This window comes from Triplophysa dalaica, chromosome 15 (assembly GCF_015846415.1).
Source record: "Triplophysa dalaica isolate WHDGS20190420 chromosome 15, ASM1584641v1, whole genome shotgun sequence".
In the NCBI taxonomy this organism is placed as follows: domain Eukaryota; kingdom Metazoa; phylum Chordata; class Actinopteri; order Cypriniformes; family Nemacheilidae; genus Triplophysa; species Triplophysa dalaica.
In genome coordinates this window covers 4614086-4637365 of record NC_079556.1, presented here as the reverse complement: position 1 = coordinate 4637365, position 23280 = coordinate 4614086, and the positions used below count along the sequence as shown (strand labels likewise).

Below are 23280 nucleotides of genomic sequence, written 5' to 3'. Positions count from 1 at the left end.
TGTATGTGTGTGAACGAGAGAGAGAGAGTGGCTGTGCCCATATGCCTCAAAAACGATTCAACACAGGGCAGGTGACACATCACCACAATCTAAACACATGAATATTCTTCAACTTTCACGGCCACGTGTTCTCTTCTGATGTATTGTAATAAATCATTATGACACTTAATCTTTAGTTTACCTTAAATGTTGTGTTTTCTTTTTTTAAACCCACAAATTACCCTTTAGATTGCCCAAGAGAGCTGCACTGATGTTAACCTACAAAGCCCTACAATATGTTCAAAGTACAATTATTACTGTACCGCAAGGCAAGTTCAAGCTTTATTACAAATATGCTTACAAATATATGATAAAACCTATTCATTTTTCTATCTTTTAAGATACGTTGTGGTCTAAAAGTTGTGCACTAAAACTTGGGGTTGGTTAAGGATTCATTGCGTAGTCATAGGAAGCTGCTTTGGGTTGATATTTAGGGATGAAAAAGGGTTACTTTGGAAACTCTCTGATAATTGGCTCCTTAAAAGCATCTCATTTTTAACAATGTCACTGTGGCTGGTGGATGACAATTAATCTGTTTTACAGTGTTTTCTTGGCATCTGTGCCAATTACTTTATATGCTAATATATGTAAATTACTCAACATTTGAGATGCCAGTAAAAACTATGCTTGTATTGTACATTATTTTTAATTCAGGCAATACAATTTTGGACTATTTTAAAAGATGCTTTTTAACGTCTTTAATATTTTTTTTCTTTGGATAAGAAAGTAACACTTAATGCAGCATTATATGCAGGCCGTACATTCACAAGTGTTATTCATAAGTTTTCACATAACAATTTCACCAAATGAATAGACAACACAATCAGCTAATGCTTCGCGACGACAAGAATCTTTGAAAGAATCTTTCTTGTTTGCATCATCTCTTTGTTTACCACGATGACAATGAGAATTATTGTCGCTCTCTGTATGAAAACAGTGTCAAACACATTTGTTTCTCACTTTAACAGCCAAACTGCTTTTTTACACTCGCCATACAGTCTATTTAAGGCCGTGTCTAGATTTTGACTTTGTCATTATGTCAGCGCATTAATATTTTTCTTTATCTTTTCTTTTTCCCTCTCTGTTAGTAGGGAAGTGGATAATGACTTCACCGCTAAGTAAATGTTAATGAATGCACTGCGCCATCTGACTAGGTCTTTTCTCTTAACATAAATAGCTATAATTACCAACATATTCTCTCTCTCTTTTATTCACACACACACACACGCACACACACACACTGTGACCTGCATCGAAAGTGTGCTCTCTTTTGTCCTGTGTTGAGTCTAGCTTCATCTCTGACTGTAGATGTCACTATTGCATACTAAATGGACACATAAACCTCCATATCAGTAGATGATAGATGTTAAATGATGGGGAAATTAATACAAGAATTAAAAAAATGATTATGTGATCTGAGAAATAAAACAGAAAGATGGTTATGGACAGGACCATGTGTTTGCTAATATGTTAAAGCAATAGTTTACCAAATTCATTAAATTATTTATAAAGGTTGCAATTTTGCATTTTAAATATACAAAAATAGACACATAACTCTCTTTGGAAGAACTATTTTAGCATTTAAATTAATAAACTGTTTTATCCCATATTTTCCTTGTGAATAATCCTAAGGTTCAAAACGCACCACCGCTTATCATTTTAATCAGTATTCCCTTGTCTTTTTAATAACTGACAAATTACCGTTCATTAAATCCATGTTTAATAAATATAATGAATAAAGCTGAAAAAAGCAAAGGTCATACTTTTAAATTTGCTTTTTAATATCTTCCTTAAAAAATATCATTTCCTGTTAGACACAAAAAAGCCAGTGATGAGCAACTAACAATGTTAGTTTTTTCTATAAGCTATTAAATCTATATTCATATAATACAATATAACTCCTATAACATACAGTAATATCTATATCCTGATGTGCTTCTCAAACCTTACTTAGGCTATTTAATTTATTCATTTTTTCCATTGTTTGCAAGGCCTACAGATGGAACCTACAAACCAAGTTATGCTTTAACAAGAAACTATAAAAATAAATAATTATTCGATTTTGCCTAACAACATTAATTAGCACATATAACTCACCAGGAGTACAATGAATGTGCAATCTGATTATAATAATAAGTACACTCATACTTATTGCAAGTGTACCAGACAAATGTGACATTGTCAAAATAAAGTTATAGCACTTACGATGACACACACACACACACGCAAACACACACACACACACAATCACATACACACACACACACTAAATCATCTGAATATATCTCCTGTGTCAGTGCTGTGGAGGGCGGCAGGCAGCTCTCCCAGCTGATTCAAAAATGTATCTTTCAGGCGTTTATTATCAATTTGACTTTATCTTCTCTTTACCAGAGGTGTGAAATCTCAGCCTCATACGTGTAATTAAGGTGGGCCGCGGTGCTTAAGAGGGGCTTGATTTGAAGCGATTACCAGAGGAGAGAGCTAAAAAGTACACTGCTGTGACCTCAGGGGCAGTCGAGAGAACTGCGGGCTGAAGCTACAGCTAATTTAATTGATCTCCTTAGCTTTACATTTAAATATCATCACACAGCGATGAGATCCGGATAGGCTTTGTTGTGAGAAGAGATTATTCGCCGTGCAGATCTGACCTGATGACTTCCCTCCCCGCTAAACTCTTCTGTTTGTTCAGCCTAACGCCACCTGAGACGTCAATCCATTCATTTAGAAAGATGCACCATTAGAATCGAGAATGGGTATGTTGCGACTGCTGTCTTTACATGTGCGAATATCCATTTCATGTTAAATATGTTTATGACATTTAAGGAGGGATCGCGAAAGGCAAACTTTTGCAGTTGACACGCACCCTGCTCCGTGCAAGGAGTGAATTCACAAAACTGAAAGCGAGAACGACCAAAACTGAAGCTCGAGAGGCGTGCTATTGCATTTGAATATAAAAACAGAAGTGAAACACTGCCTGTAATTCAAAATGCATTTCCCTCTGCTCAACTATGACAATAACATCCAATCATTCAAAGGAGGAGCATTGAAATTCCACATTAGAAGAGAGCGAGAGACAGAGAGGTAAGTGGAGGAGAGAGAATTTATTAAAAGGACAAAGAACAGGAGTCAAGAAAAAGCAGATAAAAAAGTAGATTGTATATGGAGCTTCCTAACCCTCTCCCTAGCTTGCTAGTAAGTGCACTACATAGGGACTAGGGCTCTCACAATATCACATTTTCCCATCACGGTTATCGTGGCTAAACAAATGCCTGATAACGATATTATCATGATTTCTATTGCAATATCTTTAAAAATATATATATGAAACTCTAAGTATCTTTAGTTTATGTTTTCTTTTATTTGGTCTATGAATCACACTCAAAATACAAATTGTGAACATTGTGACATAAATTGTATATTGGTGCAATATTGCGATCCGTGTCAAATTTATATCAATACTCATGGATTTTAATATCACGGTTATTGTCCATACCGGTATATTGCGGCACCCCTACAAGGGACTCAATTTAGTATCCAAATTGTTCTTGAGCACACGTTTTACAAATTACAGTTTTTCTCGATTGCTAAACACAATTCATGAAACAATTCACCATTTTCTCACAACTATAATTCTCAGAACAATAAATCAACTTGTACAAACCCCACACAAAAGCGTCCTCATTTTGCAAAGGTTAAACCATGTTCTCATTCAGAAAACACTTACACATTATATAATGAACTGAAGTGTCAAGATATAATCTCAGATAGCACACATTTATCCTTCAGTAAACATTCAGTAGCAAAACTGATGACACACCAATCAGAATCTCATGATAATATCAATAGTAGCACACAGGTAACTGTGCATCCTAGGATCATCTACAGGGCTTTATACTACTTAATGTAAACATACAGTATAATTACAGTACACTGTAAAAAATGTAACTTATTTAAATTATTGTAACAATATTACACCAAATATTTTTAAGTACTTTAAAGCTTATTTTACCACTATATTACATTCCATATAATTATTTAAGCACATATCAAATGATAAACCTAAAAAAATCAAGAAGAAATACCAATTTGAGCCTTCCAGTTAACTTCTTGATATTTTTAACTTCAGTTTAACATTTGTTATTGTTTACAACATATATGATGTACAAGTAAGCTGAGAGTTGTCTCAGTACTGGCATTATCACAATTACTGTTCACACATCACACAATCACACATCATGAGCGCTCCCATAACCTAAGCACAAGCACCACTCTTCTGAACGATAAAAACTACAAAAAGAATCTCTTCAGTATCTTAAAAACAATGGAACCATAAACACTATCAAATCTTTCAGTTTATTGTAAAGCAAATTTCACAAAATGACTCTCTTAATTCTGTCACATGCAAAGCATGCAGGGAACTCTAAATGTACTGCTCAGTTAGTGAAATTAACTCAAATACTTCACGCAGTCCCACCACAAAATTATTAAGTAAAGATCCTTTATAAGTTTAGGTCTAAGTGGGTTGAACATGATAAAATTAAGTTGAATTTACTCAATCATTTGTGCATTTAGAATTCCGAGATTGTTTCTATAATTTTAACTTGCATTTTGGTTAAAAAAAACAAGAACACAGTTGTATTAAGTAAGTTTACTCAATTAATTTTATGAAATCTACTACAACGCAGATTTTTTTTTCTTCAGCGTACACACTTTATATGAGAAACTAGAGAAATGTTTCATATTCTGTATCCTGTAAACTGTAGCACGTGTACACCCTCAAATTTGTGATTGTCAAGTTTATTTTTAAGCATTTTGACATGTCCTGAATTTTGCAGAACTTACATTTATGCATTTGGCAGACGCTTTTATCCAAAGCGACTTACATTGCAATATCCTCTACATTTATACATAGGTTTGTGCAATCCCCTGGGATCGAACCCATGACCTTGCGTTGTTAACGCAATGCTCTCACCACTCAGCTACAGGAAAGCTTAGAGACGACTTCTTTCAAAAAAATATTTTGTCAGAAGACCAAGAGATTGCTATAGTATCCTTGTGCTGCATACCCAGTATATATTGTTTTTTTGGTTTTCGAACTTGTCCGGTCAACTTCATCTACTTGACCTAAGAATACTTTACAGTAGTGTATTGTTTTCCTTGTGCTCATTGTTGCTCTTTCTGCACTCTTTTAGGATGTATATAGACACTGAGGTGCCAAATGACTATATTCTCGAATCCTAATAAGAGGTTTTAGTAACAGTGTTTTGATCTCACCAGTGTCTAAGACTATGTTGTAGTGTGAGTATTTCTGAGGGCTTATGTGTCATATTTGTTAAAAAACGTTTGCTTTTCCAGCAAGTTTGAATGGTTTTGAGTAGAGAGCTGTGTTTTGACCCAAAATAGGATGTTGAGGGAATTTGGCGAGAAGTTATGGATTTGTGTGTGGAGTTCAGACAAAAGGAGCCATAATTTCAAGAGATGTGTTTAAGCAATCAAGAAAAACTATAAATGTTTGTAACCTAGAAATTCACAAAATGTTGTTAAAACACAGAGCATTCATTGGCTGCTCACTGTTTCCTTGGCAAAACAATTTCAATCCACCAGAGAACTGTAACAAGCGCAAATTTTAAAAGATATTTTGTTTTTAATTATTTCATCCCAAATGTGCATGAAAGGAAAACCATCCTGTAATAAACAATCCAAAAAAGTAATACACAGGAATCTGAATTCTCATAAGAAGATTAAAAAGAACCCTGCGTTTATTTGAATGTATTTATTTTTAATATAAAATGATTTGTTTTGTTGGATAAAGACTCGCTAGTGGCCAAATTTATGCTCATGATACACATATTCACATCACAGGGAACCAGCGTAGAATGAAACACAGCCATCGACGTCTACGCCAGGCAAACTAGCCCACGTAGCGTTAGGCGCCTCTCCTCCAGTCATGTGCTGATTTTAATGAGTCATTTCGATGCACGCTATGAAGATTACGTGCTTGTGACGGCACCGAGCCATCTGTAAAGTAGCCGAGCGGCACAGTAATCTATCTGACGCTCTCCATCACAAGTTGAGAAGCCCGAATAAGGTCACCACAGGTGGAAGCGATAACACGGTGACAGAACGTGGACCGAAACAGTTCTCTCACTTCACAAAACCTTCAGGAGGCTTGTTTGCGTTCTACATGTGACATCTACATTGCGTTCTCATATTTTTGTGAGAAATGAATCATTTTCTTTTCTCTGGAACCATTGTGTGCCAATTTAGCTTTGCGCGTGATTCCAGGTGAGCGGCCGGATGAGATGTTGTGAAAAGTTGCGGTTCGAATTCTTTTCAAAATGACAAACTCGCCTCGATGTATATATGGAGTGTTTTTCAGGCGCTAAGTGGTGTCAAGGATCTTGGAGCAAGCTGTAAATCAAGGGTGCACCTTGGCTATTTACAGCAAATTATACAGCATGAATGATTCAGTGATTAGAAACATTCTGGCATTCATTATTTTCGCAAGGTCTGAAGCACTTAAACACTGCTAGCTCTTCACACTGTACAAATGCCCGAAGCCTTGACGAAGAGAGACTGAATCACAGGAAAGAATTTATTTAAAACATGAGCTCGGAGGGATATTAATACCACTCCAGTCCGCAGAACATTCTTATTAGAAACCGGGCATGTTTCTGTTAGCAAGACGAGTGCAGCCTGCTTTTAGACCGTGTTGCTTCATGTGGATGTGTCAAAAAAGTCACTTCTCCCCGGCCGCGTATAAAGACGTACTCCGAGTGGAATATAATTATTATTTTGCCTTTTATCGTGGCGGTGCGAATAAAAAAGTGAGAAAGGAGGTAGGACAACACGTATGCGTAAATGCATACAAATTGCATCTGATGAGGTCCCGACTAGGAAGGTGTTTATCCCGTAATACCTGAAGAATTAAAAAAGCACACTGTCCCGCTCTTCAGGTGTTCATTTGAATACGCTGAGCCGACCGAGTCGTTCTATAATTGATCCCCGGGGGACGTCTAGGCCCACCGAACCCGCATTCCCACCAATTACAGCTGCGTCTCTCTAAAAACAGAATCATAGTCAGAACCCATGTACTAAAGATATGACCCCACAAACACTACACTCAGCAGCTATTCTTATCAAATTATGAGCGCACCACACATCTCTTTCTTTTATTGTCTCTGGTAACATTTAAATGACAGACATTTAACCAGACTAAGAAATGCAAAACAGCATGAAAATAATTCACTTCCTTCACTGCACTGAAGAAGAACACACCTGAATGACTTTTCACCTCCAAGACTTTATATTTATTATCTAGTGGTCCTTTCTGACACAAATTGATGTTTAAATTCGTAAGGAAATGACAACATTTTCGAATTATATAGTTTATTCAATCTATAGAAGTGGGCGGTCTATATTGAAGTCAAACAGTGGAGCTAGCTGGCAGTGGTGTCTATGACATGTGGTGGGAGGGGAAAAAAGTAGGCTCGGCTATATTTACCAAAAAGAAAAGTTCATATATTTAGATAAAATATAAAGACAAAAATGTAATAATGCGCATCAATAAAAGAGTGATAGTTCACCCAAAAATTCAAACTGTCATTTCAAACCTCTGTATGACTTTCTTTCTACCACAGAACAAAAAAAAGAAGATATTTTGAAGAATGTTCGTAACCAAACAACATTAGTACCCTTTGACTTTTGTCCTATGTTACTGACACAAAACCAATGCAAGTCAGTGTTCGGTTACCACATTCTTCATACGATCCCTCATAATTTCTTGTGTTCTTTTGCAGAATAAAGAAAGTCATATCTTTGTGAAATGACATGAGGGTGAGTAAATGATGACAGAATTAAACATTTTGGTTGAACTTTCCCTTAAAGTAAATGTGATAAGAATAAATTTCATGTCAACTTTTTGTTTTCTAGACTGAGTTTTGCACATAAAAACAGATGTTACCAGGCAAGTGAAAGGAGTGTTTGGAGGGCATTATTGTCTGTAGGACGTGGCAACGCTACTCGGTTCAGACCCAAAGCCGTGTTGATGGAGTGGTTGAGAGTTAATTACTGATTACCTCTGGGGCCGCTCACCTGTGAGCCGTCATTACCTCACGCTCACGCCAAGCAGGTGCCATCCCTGGTTGTCCGCCACGCTTGTCTACTGTGGCATTATGCCTTGGATGGGCCTACAACCCTTTCACGGGAACCACAGGGCGCACGGCCAAAATGCCAACATCTAGCACTATCCGGCCAGAGGTCAACCTCTCCTTTCTCTTTCCCTCTCCGCGGAGATGGAATCTGGTGCCTTGGCGTACTTGGGATGAGCGTGTGCCCGCTCCCCCCAATTCTGGCTCTCTCTGGCCTGGCCTGGCCTGAGGACGAGCGTGGAAACAGCTGGCCTGCGACTGCCCGCTTGGACATGGCAGTTCTGGATCATCAATAGTGGTGCCCACCACACCAGCTGATCCTCTCCCAGGGTCGCTGTCGCGATGATGTCTTCATCGCTAACCGGAGCAGACGCCCGCTCCTGGCAGCAACTGGAGGTGACAACAAATCCAATTATCTCCCCTCCATGGAGCCCAGGCAGCCTGTGCCGGTGTGACAGAAAGGAAGGGGACAGGCAATGCCCTGCCCACCAAACCCCTATGAACCCCCCTTATATACACACTCCCTATTGCCCCAACATTTCACTCACAGGGACAACAGGACAAACATAGGGATCATGTGGTCTACACAAGCAACACTTACACAGAGAGAGACCGTTAGAAAACTTCACAGCATCGATGTTTCTGGTAGAAGAAAAAAGGCCAGTGGTTTTTGTAACTGGTTTGGCTTTCAAACATAGTACCAAAACGAAAAACTTAACCAAAAATATCCTTAAAAATTATACATTTCATAATAATATTCATTTAACTTAAAACATATCAAATAATTAAAATAGCAGAGGACCATTGCTTTTAGTCATCCGAAATATGACCAGTACAACACTGAAAGCTGAGGATATGAATAACAAGCCATGAGTTGTTCAATTCAGATGTTAATTATTTTTAGTGCACCTAGAAAAATTTGCCAATCATAATCCTGTTGTCAGTCATGGTGGCCTGTCATTGACACAAATGTCCCACCACACGGTTATATATAACCACAGTACACGCATACGACATTAAACAGAAAACTGACAACACGCATGCTGTGCACTAACCTGATTTCTGATGTGTTTTTTAAGTGATGCTCCGTGAATCAACCTGTATAAACCAATTAAATATCCATATACTTAATGAGTTTATAGTGGACGCACTTTAGAGGTGTGTTAAATGCATATTGAGAAAAGATGTATTGATTCTTTATTAGTGCTCATAGGTCATCTTCACCTATGATGATTGGTGTGTGACTTTCTAGCCGCATGCAAATATTAAAAACAATAGTTACATTTACATACATTTGGCAGACGCTTTTATCCAAAGTGACTTACATTGCTTTATCCTATACATAATACATAGGTATTTGATATCCCCTGGGATCGAACCCACAACCTTGCGTTGTTAACGCAATGCTCTTACCACTGAGCTATAGGTAAGCTGATAGTTCATCCCAAAATGAAAATTCTGTCATCATTTATTCAACCTCATGCTATTCAAAACCTTTTGTGGAACACAAAAGAAGATATTTAAAACATGTGTCAGTGGTTTTGAGATCATACAATGGAAGTCAATGGGGATCAGTGTTGTTTGCTTACCAATGTTCTTTAAAAAAATGTTTTGGGTGTTCTGCAGAACAAAGAAAAGCATACAGGTTTAAAATGACATGAGGGTCAGTAAGTGATGAAAGAAAGGGTTCATTTTTGGGTTAACTATCCCTAACATGGTGCTTCTATACAGGCTGAGGCTGGGGGTCCTCCTTATAGGGATACTTAAGCCAAGAAACTGAATTTCCTTATGTTTTACTCACCCTAAAGGCATCCTATCTGAATATGACTTTCTTGAAGTAGGTAGAAGCGGTAGAATGAGAGTGAATGTGGGGCAATTTTTTTACGCTCAAAAGTGCATCCATCGATCAAAGAATGGCTTCACACAGCTCGTTGGTCTTGACAAAGGTCTTCTGAAGCGAATCGATGCGTTTGTTTAAGAGAAATATCCATATTGACAACGCTATGAATGATAATGTCTAACTTCCGTTTTCCCTCGGCTACACGTGAACCAGAGGCTTGTTTTTCTGGCAAATGACGCTGACATGTTGTCCGGTGACGAACGCGGCATATTTTTTTGCTCCAATAGGATAGTGTCTCCTTTGTGTGGGAGCTTTCGTCAATGTCATCTGCCTTATATTTTCTTTCATCCAAATGATTTGACATCATTTAAAAAAGTATTGCCACCAACCTGACAAATATAGTCAAATACAGTGATTTATTTGTCCAGAGACAACCCACAATGCAAACAGAAGTTGTATAAAGTATGCCAATCAGATTTTGTGCCCGATCAGATCCGTTGTCTGAACTACGAGTGCTCCAAGGATCTTGCATCTCCATCCACTTCCACTTCAGATAAAGATCTTATACATTGTCCACATTCATTTACTTGCCCAGTAAATGTTTATTTGAAAGGAAAAGCAAGATTCTTGTGGCTGAAGCCCTCTTATAAAGGCACTGACTCAAAGATTTCATGATATTCAGATGAGCCTCAGCGTGAGTGACTGGTGACTCAGAACATGCCCAGAGGGAGATTCTGAAATTCTGATGGACCAACTCATCCAATGGGCCATTTCGAGTGGAGTGGAGGAAAAAGATAGCATCCGCTGCTATCAAAATGTGAGTCGGTGTGTTCCAGGCAAAGGCGCTTGAGACAGCTCAACAAAGAGGCACTGAAGCAAGGGTTTCTCACTTTATCGGCCATTTACCGCACCTGTCTATAAAGACACATGCATTGGCGGCTATATGGCATCAGTATATACAGCTGTGCACTGTAATAGAATTATAAAAGTGATGATTTTTTTCAATAGGTGTTTCGAAAGCGCTCCACTTATCTGCACATTAAACTAGGATGTGAAAAAGCATCACCAAAACTGTATAAAACTACAAGAATACTACAAAAATAAAACATTTCATCAACATGTGGTTGTGTATATATCTATTATTTCATTGAGGTGTTAAAAATTATTATCTTAAAAAGAATATCAGTGTATAAATTAAATACAGACGAGGAAAAATTAAGATACCATTCTAATTGTTTGTTTAAAGGGGTCATATGACCCAGATGAAACGAAAATTATTGTTGTTTTAGATGTAATGGAATGTCTAGACACGTACACAGCAAAATATGGAAACACAAAATAACTCTAAAGGAGTTAATTTTAACACTTTGAAAATGTCCCATGGGGTCCATTCCCAATAGAGTAATTTTAACACTTTTGAAAGTGTTGGCACATTGACACTCTTAAATAGTTAAAAATTTAACCCCCATAGAGTTAAAACACTAACTACAGCCAACTCTAACCACTGTCAAATAATTGATGTAGGTTGTTAGAAAAATAAGCTCACCCCAGTGTAATATATTAAGGTTCAAAAACTAGGTATTTTCCATGTACCGTGCATGTTTGTATCTCCTCTTTGCCCGAACCTCTCTGAAACACGCAGATTTTTTACAAAGCTCATCGGTCTGAAAAGCGAGGTGTGCCATGATTGGCCAGTTAGCCAGTGCGTAGTGATTGGTCGAATACTGCAAGGGTGTAACGGAAATGTAATGCCTAACATCAGCTTCCAAAGCAATTGTACTGACAGGTACCCCATCTTACTTGCGTACACATTTGGGCGGTCTTAGTCAAATCATACCACAAACTGACGTACATGGGGTTGTGGGCAACTTATAACACACCAAAGACACAGAAAAACACATATTCGCGCCATATGGCTCCTTTTCAATACATCTTTTCTAGATGTATTGTTGCCATCCAGTCCAGTGTCAAATTCAACAAAATCAAACCTCAGGAGTGGCAAAGTCATCCAACAGCAATGTGAAAGACTCACAGATTGACAAGACACCTGATACTGTAAAAAAAAAAAATTTGAACTTTATCCTACAATACAAATATTACTGTTAAGTGATAATGAATTTGTTTTCTTTACAGTAATTGAGGTCTAAAAAATAAGTACCATGTTTCTGTGATTCTTATTATTATTTGCTGCAAGTAAATGCAAACGGAAACATTATAACAAAATTATAATTTTCCTAAACACAAACCTATAAATCGTCAATTAAAAAAAGACCTCTTAAATTTTCCAGTGACTGTATGTAATCTAACATTCTTTAGGGTTTTACCTTCATTTGAGGTTTCCAAATAATTTCTTTACATCTGTAATTCCTGCCATAAACGCTGGCACCACAAAAGACCTTTCGTCGGTATGTTTTTCAAACACTTTACCCACAATTCTTAGCCCCCCTCCCCTTTTCACGTCAAATGAAAACAAGGATAAAAAAACAACGAGAAGCTCTACTTCCTGTGAAACTGTTGGTCGCACCTCTGACTGCACTGATGGGGAAGAGTAAAGCCATTAAGATGACATGGAGACAGATCGTGTGTGACACTTCAAAGAGGCTGGAAAAAGCTGAAAAACTGAGAAGCACAACCTCCTCATCCGCCCTCCGGCAGGGAAAAGGGGAGAAAAAACACAAAGTCGACAAGCACGCGCCGCATGGTCAACACGAGCACCCAGAGACTCCTGCTCTCGGCCTACCCCCGGACCCAAACACAGACTCGTCCCCCGCGACTGCACGTCCAATGATTACACTATTCCCTCTCTCGTGCTCAGAGGGGCTAATTAATGCTTTAATATGCAAATGAGTGCCACAGTAAATTACACAGCTGGCAAATATGCCTGTTTTGCCCCCAAAACTACACCAGGAAATGAGCGGGACTGTGCCTGGATTGCGAACGCAAAGAGACAGACGGTTTATTTCGAAACCGTGAAAAGAATTCCACCTTAAAGTTTAATGGGCGTGGGGGTAAAAGTTTATGAAGAGTCTATTTGCGAGTATTCTGTAGGGCTTTACTGTTTCTAAAACGTGTCTTGAGGTTTTAAGAGTGAATGGGTTCGTGAACACTGTTATTGACTTCAGTCAGAGTGGATGTGAGAGGCTGTGTACTTGGGTTGTCTATCATTCAGCCAAGTATTGAAAATACATATTTCCACAAACGTAAACTACACAAAAACATAGAAAGATTTACATTTCCTCTAACTCATTTAATATAGCATGCTGTTAACAATCGCAATATCACAAAGTACATCTTTGACTATATAGTGCTTTAGGCGACCCAAGTTCACGATATATATATATTTTTTATGCAATTTAAGTCACTTTGTGTAAAAGCATCATCCAAATGCACAAATATACATCCATCCCTTACAATGCTGACATTAAATTAAATATAGAATCTTGTGTGAATAAATTCTATAGCATGTTTAATAGGCAAACCACAAGAAACATGGTGACAACTTTTTCTGTGACAGTGAGAACAGATGCAAGGAAACAGAATGCTGTGAGAACTGTGATTAGGTCTAGCTTTGGCAAACATATGACACTTAAAGACTGACTGTTCTGCTATATATGGCTGTCATTCTCATGCCCTAAAACCATGTAAAGTTGATACAAGAATCTGTGAAAGTATCATGAAAATATGGAATAGGTTGCTTCAGTTCTGTAATTAAACTACGAGGCTACAAAGAATGCTGTCACATGTATGTAAGGTGATATTAGACAAATTGGGCCACTTTTTGGTTAATCGTTTGAGACAAAAAAAAAAAACCATGTATGACATCTAACTGTGTTCTTACGATTAGTAAGGACTGTTTTAAATATTTTTGTGTTGAATTCATGTTATAAAATATAATTGTTCAGGCCCTACAGGTTTGAAACATTAGCTGCCTGGCAAATGTGAAAGTGAAAGAGACATTTCTAAAAAATATATATTCATTTTATAATGTAACAGTGTAACATTTACATTTAAAGTACATCAATAACATACATTTTAATTGCTTTAAAACAAAAATTTAATGATAAAAAATTTAACAATAACAAGAAGTGTTATGGCAACAGATTTACAACGATTGTTTATTTGTCTCAACCCTGGCAGACATCCTTTCTATGGCCTTTATATTCCATTCTGTTTTTCATGTTGTCTAAGTGTCTATAATTAATAGTTTAACATTAGGATACTTTACTTCAACACCTTTCACTTTGTTACAGCCTTCATCTTCATCAGCCTTCACCTTCATTCCCTAAAAGTGTCTCTTTCTCCCTTTCTTTTTCAGTGAAAAATGCTATCGTACAATATATATTAATAATATGAATAATTTTATTGGCCCATTTTAACTGAAATTAATAGCTCATGTTATCTTAACACATTCAGGTAAGTTGGGCCAGTAACCAAAAATGCTTGTTTTACATAAAAATCAAGATCATTGCATCTCCCCCCTTAGAAGCTTCAGACCAATAAAATAAATAGTCAAATGTCAAGTACTGCTATGGCATCAGTTTGAAATTCTTTGCAGTCATTGGCTCTTAACTTTTAAAGAGATAAAACAATCAAACCTTCAATGTCCCATTGTACCAGATGGCCCAATTTGCCTGACATCACCCGACTGTACTGCGTAGTAAACAATCTCAGAATCCATTGCAAAGAAAAGCTCCAACTAAAATGAATGATGTCAGATGTGATAGAAGTGTTAAAAGCACACACAATGGAATATTTTACATAGCCTGATCCTGAGAATGTAATTATTTTACTAAGTTAAATTGTTTAAATTTATGTGAATTAGCCAACTTGTAAAATAGTTATGTTTTGTGATTGTGCCTGTTCAACGTACATGTTCTATGCCAAACATTTAAAATTCTGTCATCATTTATTCTCCCTAATGTCATTCAAAACCTGTGTGACTTTATTTCTTCGGCATAACACAATAGAAGATATTTTGAAGAATCTCGGTGTGCAAACAGCATTGCCCCACATTGACTTCCATTGTATGGACACAAGACCACTGATACAGTCTCAAAATATCTTTGTTTGTGTTCCACACAAGAAAGCTTTGTAAACTTAAATGCCAAGAGGGCGAATAAATAATGCAGGGATTTTACTTTTTGGGTGAACTGTACCTTTAAAGTGTTGGCAGCATTAAAGCTTGGCGGCATACTAACATCAAATGCACCTCCTGCTTATATGTACTATATACAGTGTTTCAATTTAGACACTTATCAGGTTCCTTAGAAGGCAGCTACCTTTGTAGGCAAAATCGAAGCTTTGGAACTGAGCTAATGAGTCTGGAAGGAAATGAAAAGCTGGATAAATAAAACAACTGTATCAACAAGTCAAGAAACCGAGCTGTGTGTGTGTGCAGCTCATCAAGAGGTCCCATGAGCATGAACCTGCTCTCTGTCTGTTCACTCACTCAACTCCAGCCATCATAGAGTCAGACACCATGACCGACCACAAACACTAACCAACTCTTAGTTCCACTTGGAGTCTGTCCCACAAGACCACCTGCCCCCCTGCAGCCCCACCTGCATCATTAATGACGCTTTATGAGGCACATCATAGCAACCTCAACGTGCACTGCACCACAACAGTGATTCTGAGCAAACAGCAAGGGGAATTGTTTGATTTGAATTGTTGTAAATCAGACAAGAGAACATTGCTTCTGCTTACAATAGTAAGCGACTGTAGCAAACTATACAAAATTAAAATCTCATTCTTAAAGGGATAATTAAGCCAAAACTGAAAAAAATCTTTCATCAATTACTCAACACCGTTACAAACATGTATGACTTTTTCTCTTTTGAAAAACACCTAAGAAGATATTTTGAAGAATGTCGGTAATCAAACAACACAGGCTTCCATTGACTTCTACTGAATGGACACAAAACACGGACATGTCTGTGTTCCATATAGAGATTTTGAATAACATGAGGCTATATATATGATGACAGAACTATCCTTTTACTAGCATGATATATTTGGAGACACATGGATATAGAGCTACACATTTAATTTGGATTGGAATTGTTCAAGTATTTTGGTCTTAGAAGAATTTGAAGGGAAATGTCTGAGATCATCCTAAAATCTCTGCATACAGTATGTTGGCAGTTGTCTTGGGTATTTTAAGAGGAAACTCTCGAACAAAGCACAGGAGATTTATTCAAATGTCATTTTTTTCTACATTTAATCTCACTGCCACCTTTCTTTCCTTTCATATGGCTTCCCTTATAAAGTTCTCAAATTGTTCAAGTATAGAGTAATAACTATAACCTTGCTGCAAACATGAATGAAATATCCTCGGAGCGCTTCTTATACAATGAATATTTACATCAGTAAATAATTAATAATCAACACCAAACAGGCCAGTGATCAAATAGAGACGCACTTTAACAGACCGGCGCCATAAACAAAGACCCAAGGACCAACATTCCCCCCTGCCACATTCCTGCCGCTTAAATATGCGCATGCAAAATCGAGCCGTACGCACACTCTCGTACGCACTTTTCTTTTGAGGAATGAAATTCTCGCTTTTCTCAGACCCGGAGAATTTTACGAAACTGAATCAGAACACTTGATCTGACCACCCGCTGTTTTCTGATGGAAAGATTTGCTTTTTAATACAATCGTCCCTCGTTCTGCCACGTCGTGCCCGGCCCAGACAAATCTCAGCAGCGTGTGTTCTTGTACCGCCACAGTGAAATGTCTCATTCTCGATCGGTTAAATACCACCCTGCTGTAATCTATCACGGTGAAAATGTTAATAACATTGTCCTCCGTTTCAGCCCAGCCCGAATATGACATATTTATACGCGTTTAAGACAGATGGCGCGTTTTCCGGCCATTTATCGATGAAAATATATTTTGAAGACGTACATGATTGACGGGCCGAAAAACATCAAAATTAAAACAAATGACTGGAATAAAAAATAAAACGAGCGAGAGGAGCTTTACAATTCATTTTAAAGAGTGTGTTCCTTCCCCTGCAAATTTTAATTAATTCTTTAATATGCAAATAAGAGAGAGGAGATAAAATCATGACAAACAGATGGTAAGTTACATTTTTCTGCTATTGCAGTTTACCATGTTTGTAAGTTGTGGCATCATTTTTCCAGGACTTTCAACTTTTTTGTCAAGCAGCACCTCTGAGATCAGTCACAAATCTTGGAAACCAGCTAAACCAGCTTGGCCAGGCTAAGAAATCATGCTTAAACCAACTAAGACCACCAAACCAGCGTAGACTTGTTTTCTCATCAGGGTTTTATGTGGAACTTAATTATAACTACAGTGAATATGATCTGCATCCAGAATTACACCCACATAATCAAGATTAAGTGATGACATCACTGCTAACATCTGACCTTCTCTTCTTTAAGGTGGTGGTCCAGGTCCAGTCTTATAAGTGAATGGTTGATCTTCAGTGCCAGCGACAGAGCCATAAGCCCCCCAGCGAGCACCTGGTTGTGTCGTACGTCCAGACGCTGGATCTGTAGGTTTTCAGCAAGGATCTCAGCCAACGTCACAGCACCTTACATGATGGGTAAAAACACAGGCTTAATTATAAAGCAATAGAAATGTACGGACAAAAAATCTAGAAGAAATAGAGGGAGAAAAGCAATATTCCTACCCTCGCATGTTATTCCTGTAGATGCTAAGCCAAGTTGCAATAAAGAGCGATTGATCATGAGGGACTCTTTTAACATGTGAATGCCTCTGTTCTCAAGGTTGTTTTTGCCAAGGTTTAATGTTTCGAGCGTTTTTAAGCAAGGCTGAAAAAAGACAAAAACAGGATGTTTAAGAAAACGCACATTATTGAGGATGTTTTCAAATCACTTTGTATAATTCGAAAGTGTCCCTTTTCTGTGCATTTGAATCCAATTATGGACGGTGAATTTGTGTCACTTTGAGAGCTTTAAGTGTCACGCGCGCCAGCGTGGCAATAGATTGACTCTCCAGAGCATATTAGCATCGTCATTTATGAAGCACGATTAGCAGCCGTATAAAGCAGGAGATAGAGGCGCACAAGAGGGAAAAGCCATGTTGCATTACAGAACGTACATCATGCAAGCTTGCCACACTCATTATTCTCACTTAGTCCTGTGCTTTAAATGAAAAAATAAAACAAAGATAAATAAATAAAAAAGTCTAGGGATCAACTCGTAGTTCATATGGGTCAATGCAACACTCAAGCATGCTTACACCACACACAGGCACACATACAGTACTGTGCATACTGTTTTAAAGCAACCTTTAAAAATAAAATTGAGGAGAATGGCGTGTAAAACCATCAATTTAACCAATTAGAAATTTGGTACAGGCGTAAAATCAGTATTGTAATGCACTTTATCGTGGGAAACTGTATAGGCTAATGTCAATAGAAGACTAAAAAACAAGTCCAGTGTTACAGTGTAATATTGGCAGGGCATTCCTCCATAAGCAGTAATGTACATCCGTTTTTTTTCAAGTAATAAAAAATTAATTAAATTACTAAAATCTATTTTAAACAAGATGTCATTAACTTTCAAACTAAAATTTTTTAATAAAACAGAAGGTACATCATGTTTTACTCAGGTCACACTCATTAGTCCTGTGCTTTAAATAAAACGCAAACAAGTCCAGAAATCAACTCGTTGTTCATTTGCGTCAATGCAACACTTAAGTATGTTAACATCTACACACAAGTATTTTTTTCTTAGCCTATGTCTAATGTATATGTGTACTAAACTGTATATGATGTTAAACCTTTACAGCAGACGCCGTTATCTAAAATGACTTAAACTATACAATTTACATTTACGACGATAAAACTATATATTTAGTTTTAGTTAATATTTAGTTTAGACATCTTATAAGTAAGGGTGTTCCTTGGTAATCCAACTAATGTCTCAATATACTTAATATACTTCATAAATAAATTTATATATGAAGACAGAGTTCAAAACTCAAAAAACTGAGTTTCATTTGCAAAAAAGTTCAATTTAATGTCAAAGTTAAGTAGTAATAATAACAACAACAAAAAACTGATGAACTAACACAATCAAAACATGATAATAAAATAAAAACATTTTTTTTTACTTTTAAAAAAGTTAAAAAAGAGTTATCTGTTTTTGCGAATAAACACTTACAGTACTATAGTAATATGAATAGAAATGTTCGATTACATAATTCATTCCAGACCTCGTACTGAGAAAAACTGCAATGCATCTTTTTTACTAAATTATTTACAGTACCACAAAACACTATATAAATAAATTCACACAAAACGAATGTATGTTTATGTTTTCTGTAAGCCCAGTGAAGGAGAGCGTTGTAACAACAGCACTATGTGTACTAGACACTAATTACTACTTATCTTAGACACTTGAGGGATAAGTAGTAGATTTCTAAACTCCTTTACACTCATTAGTAGAAGTTAAGTATGGGAATTTACAACAGAGTTTAACACACAAAACTGTAATAGTTACTGTGTTAAAACATCTATAATGATACTACTATACTATTTAAAAATATTAAAGTAGTATTTTATTAAATACAAATTTTTCACACTATTTGGTAGTGCAAAGATCGTGGGCTCAATCCAAAATAGCACACTGATAAAATAGCATAGATTGAAACCCTTGTAAGTAGCTTTGGATAAAGCACTCTGCCAAATGTAAAGTATTAATAACAACAAATTAATTCAGTTTACATGAATAAAAAAGTCTACATTTAACACAAACGTCCATTAAAATATTGACAAATGCAGTACGTTTAATGCCTCAGTCTCCTAATTTCCGATTGGCCAGACCTGGATCGACTGAAAACTGCGGATAACATTGTGATTTAATTATGTTCCTCTGACATCAGAGACTTGTGTGTCTGCCCAAATAACCCATTTATCCGCTCTCTCTCTCCTCTTCTGCCTTTAAAGGAACCCCAGGGGAAAAAAGAACGAAAGGTTAATAACAACCCTTCCTGTGTCATATTCGACACTACCAGCCATTGGACTAATTATATTCATTATGGCCGCATAGATGTCTACTTATCCTTCTTAATGACAGACCACATAAAAAACCTCTCTAAACACATATCTATTATTTAATCAAACTGTTCCCATTTGGTACAGTCAAAATGGAATACGCAGGCTTTATTTTTGGCCTGCATGGGTGAATTCTCTGTGAACGCGCCAAAGGCCGAGAGAAAAGAAAGCGGGCCTTTAATTTGTAGCTTTTGATTTGAATCGCCATTCACATGCCAAAAAGGTACAGTTTATTCTGACAATCAGAGCCGTTGAAGAGGAATAGATATTATTAAGGATTAGAGATGAGCTTTCTAGTGAAGATGAGACAAGCCATTTCCTTTTGTTCTCTCTTTTTTTCTCTGTGCGTGTCAAACTCTGTCGTAGACTAAAAGAGAGATAGATCCAGTAGCTGTCGCGTTGATGGGCTGGGTACTTCCTCTGCGCAGCCAAGCAGGGGCCCCACGTAGTGTCACAGCTCGTATTTAATGTAAGTGACATTTAAGTGCGATAGGAATGAATAAAAAACTAGAAAGCAAGAAACGGACTGAGTTAAAACTTGTTGTGTTTACTGTTATGTGCAACAAACGGTTTCTTTTAAAAAGAACACAGCGCGAGAGTGTTTGTGAGAATTATGAATCGCACAGCTGAGGCATAATCTTCCAGATGTGTAAGTTACTTTTTAACTTCCACTGCTTTTTTTAATCGCACTTCAAAAGTGCTGTTGTAATGATTAAAATTGTATATCTATTATCTTGCCTGAGAGAAAAATCTCACCAGAACGTTCTGTAGATGGCTCATTCCAAGATGAGTGATTTGATTGTTACTCAGTGTCAGCGTTCTCAAACCGGTCTTCTGAAAGCTCAAACCGTCGCAAATCTCCTCCAGACCTGAAGAGCAGATATACGACTATGTATATGCCCCCCAAAATGATGATTTGACCAAAAAGCACACAATATTTTCTCAACGAGAACGTCCATACCTGAATCTGATATAGAATTGTTGCTTAGGTCCAAGGTTTTGAGAGTGCTGTTGAATTTGAGCAGGTCACCAAGTTGCATTGAGTCCTGGTAGCCGTTTAAGTTGTTTTCGCCGAGGTAAAGCTGCTGCAAAGCGCCGTTCCTTTTGAGAGCACCAACTAAAGAAAGAATTGAGAAATAAACACAGTGTTTTGTCAATGTCCAAGATGTCTTTGTGCCACATAACTACGATATACTGCATGCTAATATTCCAGGATAAAGAAAGTATACAAGCAGAACATAAGAGCCCACAGCAGTTCTTCTAAATCACAACAAAAGCTCACATTGACGACTTTTCCGAGGTTTGAGAGGTCTAACTCCATTATTATTTTTATTTACATCGCTGTGATTATCATGGCCATCATTATAATAGTCAACATCATTATGTGTCCCTTTTAGGGTCAGAGAAGCTTTCATGGGCTTTTTGTCTGTGGCCTCACAGAGCCGTCTGTCCGAATCAATGTGGCAGATTTGATCAAACCCTTTCGGTCGCATGTGGAATGCCAACATCGTCATCATACACAGTAGGAACCAAATGGGGGGATCGTTGAATTGATCGGAGGTACTCCACTGTGCGAGCCGGCGAGTCCCGCAATCAGGGCCCCGCCGATCAATAGCAATGATCAGAAGCTGGGCGTCCCGCTGAGAAGAATGAGGGGGGCGGCCGAGTGGCCCCGAAATATCAAATGGATCCACATGCTACTTAAAGAGACAGAGACGTGAAGACGCAAGATGTGCCACTACACTTCTCCATCTCATTTAAGGTCATTTCACTTCTGCTAATGGCCCATGTTTATAAAAGCTTTCTGGTTATTCCTTTGTCTCTGTCTTTCTTTTTCCAGAACATCTTTGTCCCAGAACATATGAGATATTTTGAAGAATGCTGGTGCCCATTCACTTCAATTTATGGACACAAAACCAATGCAAGCCAATTTCTTTAATAACGAAAGAACAGTATTTGAGGAATTGATGGTCTATACTCAAAAAGTAACGTAATGCACATTACTTGTAATGCATTAAAGTCAAATATTACATGTACCTTTACCTACGGCTGTAGATTTTTTTTACATCCATCTATGTTTACACATGTTTTAATAACAGCATCCTTCACATTTTGAATGGACCATCAAATCACTGTAAAACTGCGTTTCCTGTATCCTCTTTTAGAAGGCAAGCATTACAACGCCATGATAAAGTCTCACAGTGAGCTGGCCGAAATGTCCTGAGCGGATCGGTGCAGCAATGTGTAAAGTGACAGGAAGAAGATTAGGACATCTAATCCGAGCCCGGTCTGGCTGTTAAGGTCACTGGGCCAAAATCTGCCACTCCTCCCCTTGTCCTGCTTCATCTGTTCCTGCTGGCCGAGGCCACTCATGGAGAACGCTTTTTTCAAACACATGCTATCTGTATTTTAGGACTGGCATATTGCAGTATTCACACCAGAGTAAGTGAGACAACTAGCACTTCTTTTTTAAATTGTTAAAAAGTAGAATCCTTGTGAGCATTAGGTGTTATTTTTGAGGATAACATGCCCTTAGGGAGGCACTGTTGTGCTGGCATGATGGAGGTTCAAAATTCTGCCAGGAGTTGAAATACTTATGCGGTGGTTAAGTTTGCACAGCACTAGCTACACTGTAAAAAAAAAATGCGTAAAAAAGCTGATTAAATACTGCAGAAAATTCCCAGTATATTTTACCTTTCCGTTAATGATAAAATGCAATTTAATGCTTGATGTAAATACGGGTAAAACAACTGTAAAAAATAAATACGGAAAATTCCTTCATAGTAATACAGCATATTGTTTGCTGTCTTTACATGGAAAGAATTACAAAGTCATACAGGTTTTGAACGAGTTGAAAGCATGAATAAATTACAGCATTTTTTTGGGGGTGAACTGTTCTTTGAAAGGGGTATATTAAATCTATGTTAACCACAGACCTAATGTGTTTGACCCGACCAAAAGCAATTACAGGTATAGCTGCCTAATGCTCTAACATTGTTTTAATCTATATATATTTTTAGGGTGACAAGACAAATTAATATTTGTATAGAGATCATCATTAACATTGCTGCTATGAAAGAGTGAAAGGTCCAGTGTGTCATTTTTTGGAGGATCTATTAAAAGAAATGCAATATAGTATACATAACTGTCTTCAGAGGTGTATTAGACATAACATAATAAAGTATTACGTTTTTATTACC

General features: G+C 37.3%; 1 protein-coding gene across 2 annotated transcripts in view; it reads right to left on the bottom strand.

Moving 5' to 3' along the window:
• Positions 1-23280, bottom strand: part of si:dkey-288a3.2 (protein phosphatase 1 regulatory subunit 37) — a 38449-nt gene that overhangs the window by 5786 nt on the left and 9383 nt on the right. For both annotated transcript variants that reach the window (XM_056768229.1, XM_056768230.1), the window contains exons 8-11: positions 21042-21197; positions 20837-20949; positions 17690-17831; positions 17424-17590 (exon numbers count right to left, since the gene is read on the bottom strand). In XM_056768229.1, the coding sequence (XP_056624207.1) occupies positions 17424-17590; positions 17690-17831; positions 20837-20949; positions 21042-21197 (578 nt within the window). The remainder of the gene's footprint in view (positions 1-17423; positions 17591-17689; positions 17832-20836; positions 20950-21041; positions 21198-23280) is intronic.